At 37.4% G+C, this 9,244-nt stretch overlaps 1 protein-coding gene across 1 annotated transcript; it reads left to right on the top strand.

The window, feature by feature from the left end:
- The first annotated feature begins 1,270 nt into the window (after window positions 1-1,270).
- LOC130054928 (ileal sodium/bile acid cotransporter-like) lies at window positions 1,271-5,748 on the top strand. The gene is made up of 3 exons (XM_056166038.1): window positions 1,271-1,650; window positions 2,122-2,326; window positions 5,287-5,748. Exons 1-3 carry the CDS (start codon window positions 1,271-1,273, stop codon window positions 5,746-5,748), a joined length of 1,047 nt encoding a protein of 348 aa, XP_056022013.1.
- Window positions 5,749-9,244: the final 3,496 nt, after the last annotated feature.

The raw sequence follows: 9,244 nt of genomic DNA, 5'->3' as shown, positions 1-9,244 counted from the left end.
CTTGGACATTTTATTTAAAATGGATATTGACGGCACCTAACAACTCAACTTTATGACTAAAGGGATGATTTTAGCTTTTCCAACGACAACTCTTCATATTTTGTAGCAATATTCCATTCTCACCTACATATGGTGATTATGTCTCTCATCTTATCTGTTATGCAAGAGCTTGTTCTGTGTATGATCAGTTTTTAAATCGAGGTAGGCTACCGACAAACAAGTTGATGTTACAAGGGTTTCAATAATGCAAGGTGAAGATAACGAACAGTGATCAATCTCATAACTCCTACAAGCAATACAAAATAGATAGTTGGGCAAACACGGACCCCTGGCCACACCACAGGTGGGATCAGGTGCCTAGGAGGAGTAAGCATCCCCTGTTGACCGGTCACACCCGCCGTGAGCCCCATATCCTGATCAGGTAAACGGAGTTATCCGCAGTCAAATCAGTGTGCCAAGAACGGCTTAACAATCGGTATGAAACACGTCAGACAGCATTTGACCCAATGCGAGGTTGTATTGACGAACTAGATCGTTATAACGACCATAGAATTTGCGAAATGCTGACTTCAATCGAGACTGTTGAAATCCCTCGTTTAAAGTAAGCATTTTGCAAATTCTATGGTAGTTATAATGATCTAGCTTACCCATATAACCAATCACTGGGTCACATGCTGTTTGATGTTTCATACCGATTGTTAGTCCGGTCTTGAATTGGCTCACTGATTTTGACTACGAAGTGCTCCGTATGTCTGATCGCGACATAGGGCTCACGGCTGGTGTGACCCGGTCGACAAGAAATCCTTACTCCTCCTAGCTACCTATTCCCACCTCTGGTACATTTGTATATCCAGGGGTCCGTGTTTGCCCAACTCTTTATTTGAGATTGATCACTGTTTGTTATATTCACCTTGCATTGCTTACCATTCGTTATCGTCGTTTTTCATAGCCTCATAAATACGCACGTGCAATGATTTAATAGTGTGTTTGCAAGGTGGACAAACTTTGTCAAAAGTGGGACCACACAGATTTAAGGCGTCGACAGATTTTAAGCTCCCCAAATAGGCTTGAACTTTTATTTCAGCAGGCCGCATATGCATCGGGTGATGTTCTTGCATTTTACTGTATTATTATATCATGCCTTATCTTTCTGTTTAATACTTTGAGATAACAGTCGTGTGTCTGAAGAGGAAGACAGAGAAAGTTCACATAAAAACATTTACCGACTGGATGACATAAACGGTGCATCTTTCTGTATCGAAGGAATTCAATGGAAACAGTGACAGCTTTGCAAACATCAGAGAATGTTACTATGTTTAGTAACGTGACTGGGATCTCTGCAACACCTGGTCCATCAACTCTGAAAATGGTCTTCGACATTGCCATCAACGTTATGTTGATAACCATTATGTTTGGAATGGGAAGCATCACCGAAATAGCGCCCCTTTTGAAACACATCAAACGACCATTTGGAATACTTATTGGGATGATGTCACAGTTTGTTGTCTTGCCATTGGTTACTTTTGGTCTGGCGCATGCGTTGACGCTGCCTAATGTTCCTGCGCTAGGAATGCTGGTAATGGGCTGCTGTCCGAGTGGTTCCACGTCCAATGTGTTCTCGTATTGGGTGGACGGCGACGTTCCGCTCAGGTATGACCACCAACCGAAAAGAAAGTCTACACAAGTCACGATATGAGTTAAAAATTCTTGCTGACGCATTAAATAACAATCAATATGTGCATAATATATTCTGATAATAACCAAATTTCTGTTTTGATAAATCAAATGAATACAAGTTACTGTATTTCATGTAATTTATCCTCATGATTTCTCAATTTTGTCCAAAAATTATGCATAGAGTTAAATTCGAGGGGTAATATTCTTCTCAAATTTTGAACATCATAGAAAATTTGCAATTCTCTTATTTTTATTAAGAATTGTTTTTCGTATTTAGCCAAAAAATACATATGAACCCATGCATTAAATTTGGGGGGTATCAAGTGTCCTTAATTTATATGAACGGAAATGAAATTGTCGATTTTTACAATTTTTAAAACAAATATTTCAAAGTTTTTATCCGTAGTCGTACATTGAATGGACACTCCAAACTTCACATTTCAGTATATCCATGACTACAGCGTCCACGGTTCTCGCCTTCGGCTTGATGCCTCTAAACCTGCTGATCTACAGCGGAAGTTGGACTGATGACAACCTTGTTATACCATATATCAACTTACTTACCGCTTTCGCAATGACCATCACACCTGTCCTTCTTGGAATTTTACTCCGTTGGAAGTTCCCCAAAATTGCCATGGTTGTTGTTAAGGTACTTTTATTGAATATATTATAATAAGAAATTTGATAATTATCTTGATTTTCTTCCCTCCCCAAAACTTTTGAAAGAGACTGTATTTCTCTATGGTAAATGTAGCTAACATACAAACTGGTTATAATTTGCTAAAAAGCATTAGAAACTTGCTAAACTGGATTATCAATCGAATATTTACTTCAAACCTGGTATGATGTAGCTATTGTCCAAAAATATCTGCATTCCCCAAAATATATTACAATTTACTATTTTATTTGTAAAATGTAGAAAGTATTAAACGTAATTTACTGACATTCACTGAATCTTTTCTCTTATATTTTGAATTTGAAATTGCTTTCATCTGCGACAATGAATGCATTTTGTTGCAAACTAGTTCGATCCGTTTTTTAGTACCATCTACCAGTGTAATCATTACCAAATATAGAGCGTCGTCAAGATCAACGGGTGTGATTGCTGGAAACAGCCAGTTTAAAGTAATGAATGGGTCAACCATTTGATATTTTAGTACTTTAATCTAGTTTATATCTTTAAAAGAATACTTAAAAATATAAACAATATATTATCTTTCTTTATTGTTTCATCGGGTGATGAAGGTATAGCAATCATTGTAGAAAAATTACATAATCCGCTATTGCGGATTAGGAATTTTTTCTGGTGTGCTTGCTCCCTTTATCATCCGATAAAACAACAATAAAGCATTTTATTGTTTAAAGATCTCTATGAATTGCAGGTAAATATTTGCATTATATATCCATCAATAATCCGTGTTTTGATATTGTTAAATTCTCAATGTGATCCGACTTTCCGGATTGCCACACTGTGGTGATCTGATTTCTGATCATAAAAAGGTGAAGATAACGAACAGTAATTAATCTCATAACTCCTATAAAGAGTACAAAATTAAGAGTTGGGCAAACACGGACCCCTGAACATACATGTACCAAACGTGGGATCAGGTGCCTAGGAGGAGTGAGCATACACAGTCGACTGGTCACATCCCCCGTGGGCCCTATTTCTTGATCATATAAACAAATAAGTAGTCAAAATCAGTGTGTAAAGAACGGCCTAACAATTGGTAAAGAAACACGTCATACAGCATTCGACCCCATGTCAGTTTTGTTCTGTTAAATTAGAACATTATAACGACCATGGAATTTGCGAAATATTGTTTGTCAGTAGCTGCCTCGATTTAAAACCTGACTAAAATGAACTCTTAGGTATCGAATCAGTTGAGAGACATACACACCACAGCAGGTGATATTGGAATAATTACTATATAGATATGGGAAATGACGATGGAGAAAATGAAGTCATCATGTTTGTCATGTCTCTCTAAACTGATGACGTCACATTGCATTTATACACGTTTTTGTTAAACATGATCCACCGCGTCACAAACGAAACTGCATTCACAAAAATAATTTGGGTTTTTGATGTTTGGGAATACATTCATTATTTCATAAATGTGTATAATAATATATACTAGAGTATGAAAGGTGAAGATAACGATTGATTGTTTTGATGTTTTCCGTCACAATCAACAATTTTTCAGTTATCTGATGGCACCCAGTTTTTATTGGTGGAAGAGAGAACCCAGATACAATGTACCTGGGAAGAGACAACCGACCTTCGGCAAGTAAACTGGGAAACTTTCGCATTTACCGGCGCGAGCGAGATTCGAACCCGCGCCGAGAAGATAACGAACAGTGATCAATCTCACAACTCCTATAAGCAATACAAAATAGAGAGTTGGGCAAACATGGACCACTGGGTATATCAGAGGTGGGATCAGGTGCTTAGGAGGAGTAAGCATCCTCTGTCGACCGGCCACACCCGTCGTGAACCCTATATCTTGATCAGGTAAACCGAGTTATCCGTAGTCAATATCAATGTGCCAACAACGGCTTAACAATCGGTTTGAAACACGTCATACAGCATTTAACTCAATGATAGGTTGTATTTGCAAACTAGATCGTTATAACGACCATATAATTTGTGAATTGCTTACTTTAAACGAGACTGTTGGAACCCCTGCATCATGAACTTGTTTGTCAGAAGCCGGTCTCGATTTAAAAACTGACCATACGCCGAACAAGCTCTTGCGTATCGAGTTAGCCGAGAGACATAAACACCATATGCAGGTGGTAATGGAATATTGCTACATGAATATAGGAAGTTGACGATCGAGAAGTTGAAATCATCCCGTTTGTCATAAAGTTGAGTATGTGATAAATTTATCATTACTACAGTAATATGATCCGAAGAGTTAGATCATGTCCAGTTGATAGGGGTAGATCAGCTGATCAAACGAGACGCGAACAGAGATCTCTTTGTTTTGCAAGAAGAGGCTCGCTGTCAACTCGACGTGATCCAAACACTATAATAATGATATATCGATGAACAATGACTTAGAGAAATAATCAATGTATGTCTTTAGAGGGTGTAAAATTGTTCTATCATATTAGAGTAAAGTTTGTTGAAGACAGTGAGAAATGGGTCATTTGTTTTCTTTTTCCTTCCAGATCGGTAGTATAGCAGATGCGCTATCCGTAATACTTAATCTGATATTGTTTTCTTTTCCCTGGATCGGTAGTATAGCAGGTGTGCTGTCCGACATCCTTAATCTGATATTGTTTTCTTTTCCCAGATCGGTAGTATAGCAGATGCGCTGACCGACATCCTTAATCTGATATTGTTTTCTTTTCCCAGATCGGTAGTATAGCAGGTGTGCTGTCCGACATCCTTAATCTGATATTGTTTTCTTTTCCTAGATTGGTAGTATAGTAGGTGCGCTGTCCGACATCCTTAATCTGATATTATTTTCTTTTCCAAGATCGGTAGTATAGCAGGTGCGCTGTCCGACATTCTTAATCTGATATTGTTTTCTTTTCCCAGATCGGTAGTATAGCAGGTGCGCTGTCCGACATCCTTAATCTGATATTATTTTCTTTTCCCAGATCGGTAGTATAGCAGGTGCGCTGTCCGTCATCCTTAATCTGACGTTGCTCAGTTTGCTGTACCCCTTCATGTACAACGCCTCTTGGAAAATCTACCTCGGTGCATTCCTTCTTCCCTTCATTGGGTTTCTGTTTGGTTATGTTGTGGCCTCCATATTTAGAATGGAACACTTCCAAAGGAGAACGGTGGCGCTGGAAACGGGGATTCAGAACTTCCCCCTTTGTATGACGTTACTGACACTGTCGTTTACCAAGAGCAGGTTCGCCGAGATTTCACTGTTTCCCTTACTATATGGGGTGACATGTCTTTTGGCCAGTGTGGTGTTTGCAGTGGTATATAGAGTGGTGAACGTCATCAAAGGGAAAGTTCAGAAACAAGAAGTTATGGAAAACTGCAATGGGGAAAATATACAAGAGAAAATAGAAACCGAAAACTCAGTTTGTCGATCAATTAGATTTTGACAACGGCTGTTTCAACTCCAGTCTTGCAGTAGGGATTGCTACTTATCCGTCGTTACATGTCCATACATTTTAACCACTTTACCATGTATAGGATTTTTTTTTTGCATTGTGAACGAACATTTTTGTACACGTAAGGCAAATGAGATTAGTTCAGAATTGCTTGGAAATATTTTGAAATCATCGATGAAAGTTTGAGAACCTCAATAACTTTTTCTGATGTTCTTATTAATATTGTTTTGTAATTTGGTATGCATGGGCGATTCTATTGCTTGATATGTTGATATTGTACATGCAATTAAATGTATCATTGCTTATCTTTATGCTCTATTATCCTTTTTTACCGTAAAAGTTATTCATTTGATGCATACATTTACTTTTATATACCAAACCTTGGTAAGAAAAAATGTTTCTTTGTTTCCTTTGTCCTTAATTCTTTGTACTAAATATCAAATGCACTGCTGGTCAGCAAACATACATCAACCTTTTACGTTGATTCATCATAAGTTTTTGACATGGACACAATGTTGAAATTTGGATTGGTTTCGAAAACCTGAAATGAAATTATACTGAGAACAGACAGAAAATTTCACTTTATGTATAGATACCCACTGCAGCTTGTTGATTACTCCGTTTACTTGATCATGATATAGGTCTGACAGCGGGTGTAACCGGTCGATAGGGGATGCTTACTCCTCTTAGGCACCCGATCCCAACTCTGGTATATCCAGGGTGTGTGTTTGCAAATTGAAAAACTTCTCGCCACGCTGTCACACGCTATATGGTAATTGAGAATGGAAGAGTTCATTGAAAAGATTAAAAACCCTAAACGATATTCTTTGCCCCAAATTAGAAATCCCAAATCATGGAGAGGGGAGAGGTCGAACCACAAACTGTGAGTCATTTCATTTTATCAATTTCAGTAATCCTATACGCAATTTCTGAGTTGCCTAATACTTGTTTCTCTTTGTTGAACTCGCGGACAAGGACACAAAATATGTTTTCGTAGACTCGCTGTGGGGTAATTACTACAGAGTGTAGCTGTTGTGTCACCACTCGAACATCAGGGAAACACATATTATCCAGAAATTTACTATTAATAGACAATAAAATAGCTGAAACAAAAATTGATAATCACCATCTTTTTTTTTGATAGAAGTATCACGCGAGTCGAAGGAAAAATAAATATCAATTTCATATTTAATTTCATGGTTTTTAAATTCTAACAAATTATTCTTGATATAATCAGTTTTATGTATGCCAACCTCGCATTGGGTCAAATGCTGTCTGACGTGTTTCATACCGATTGTTAAGCCGTTCTTGGCACACTGATTTGACTGCGGATAACTCCGTTTACCTGATCAGGATATGGGGCTCACGGCGGGTGTGACCTGTCGACAGGGGATGCTTACTCCTCCTAGGCACCTGATCCCACCTCTGGTGTGTCCAGGGGTCCGTGTTTGCCCAACTATCTATTTTGTATTGCTTGTAGGAGTTATGAGATTGATCACTGTTCGTTATCTTCACCTTGCATCCATATAAATAAGATTTGCTCTTTCATAACTTTTATCGTTTTCTACATAACCAATCTATAACATATGAATGTATACATCTTGCACCCATCCACGCGTTCAATAGAATACGGAACGAACCTCCGTCACAGAAGAGCTGATATCTCGGAAATTGTGTATTGGGGAAAGATTGCCGGGTATTAAATCATGCAAAGCTGACATTTGATACACTGGTATTAGAACCTAGTGAAGATATGTTTTTCAGGTAACGAATAAGGAATGTAAGCTTAATTCAGATGTGTTATATAATGAAAAAATAATAACCCCAATTATAACAAAGTAATAATTGCTATCAGAGGCGAGCCATCAACTTGTTTTTTATTTACTTTTGTTGTCTAGCTGACTCTGGTTGCTATCTGTCTACCCGCCACCTGGATTCTAGAGTAAATTAAGTCAAACAAGCCCATGAAACAAATTTAGTCAGATAATACTGGGTGTTGAACTGCCCTTGCTAGAGGAAATGTATCTGAACTGCTTGGCTGGGATGTCCAGAATATGCATTCGTGATGAAGTTGATCTAAATAAGTCAGACTGAATCGAGATATTAGGTTTTACTGATTATTTGTTATATAAACTTGATATGAAGGGATGTAGAGTTCTTTTTCGGGAAGAAATGTAAAATTTTGTGATGAACACATGGTGCCTGCACCAGGATTTTTTTATAGATTGGTTGCTGTTCTGAGCCCTATTTTCACTTTCCGATCTCTATTACAAATGGGAGATTGTAAAGACAACATCCTGAATGGGGTATAGATGAAAATCCATCCGACTTAAAGATATACAGATGATGTTGAACACATGATCTGATATATTAGCAAAGTGATTATAAAAAATTAATTTCATAAATATTTGAAAGTTGACTTCACCTTACTTACTGTGAGTAAAGTCCATTTGCAAACGTTTATGAAATTAATTTTTTAAAGCATACTAGAATGTAATAAGCAAACTTGATTGCAAAAACTAAAATTCCAAATCATGGAGTGGGGGAAATGTCACGATCATAGTTCGAATTTCCTCTATAGTCTTTATTTACATTATCCATGACCCGGCGCCTATGATTTAAATGAATCGATTCTTCCGATTATTTGTCGGTCGCGGGTCGTTTGCGTGTTGAATAAACTGCAGACTTAGCAAGTAAACACTCGGGAAAAGTACATTTTCAAAAAGGGAGGAAAAGACTGCCACGTGTTAGTGCCCAGGGGCGCGTTTTACAAAAGAACTTACGACTTACGACCAACTTTACATGCTGGAATTTTCCAGTTTATTGTAAGATCATTCACTCCAAATGCAAAATATTTTTTTTTTATTTTTTTGAAAATTAAGCCATAGAAAAGTTTTACTTCATTCATTTAAAGTAATAATTGTGTAATAGAATTTAAGAATTGCGACTTTGTCGTAAGTTGTTTTGTAAAACGGGCCCCAGATCTGTTCGTCTCTGAGTGTTCTAATAAACTTTACATTTGGTGTATAAATGTTAGAATTGATTAATATTAATATTTTATATATTTTATGCAATATCAAATCCCCAAGTAGAAATAACAGTTATCTGCAACTCGCCTTGGACTGTGAAATAATTAAGACTTCAACTGTTCATTTTCACCCTCGGACGAAAAATCGTGTTTATGGGGCGTCCACTTTATTTAACTGTCTCAGTCAATCCTGGTATATCAGCAAAAATGTCATTACAAAAACGGACAACGGTATGAAAACTGTCTCCGATGACATCACAGAAAATAAAAGTAACTCTGTCGATTCTCATTAATGTTAAAGAGGTAGTCTAAACAAGAAAAACATTAAGACGTCGATAGATTTAAGTTCCCCATAAAGGCTTGGACGTTTAGTCCACCGAGTCCCATATTCTTCGGGTGACAGTCGTACATTTTACTCTACATATATTATCATATTCATGCCGTATCGCCGTGTTTACT

The sequence above is a fragment of the Ostrea edulis genome, chromosome 5 (genome assembly GCF_947568905.1).
Source record: "Ostrea edulis chromosome 5, xbOstEdul1.1, whole genome shotgun sequence".
NCBI classification, from domain to species: Eukaryota; Metazoa; Mollusca; class Bivalvia; order Ostreida; family Ostreidae; genus Ostrea; species Ostrea edulis.
Note: the sequence above shows the minus strand (reverse complement) of the source record. Positions and strands in the feature narration are given on the sequence as shown.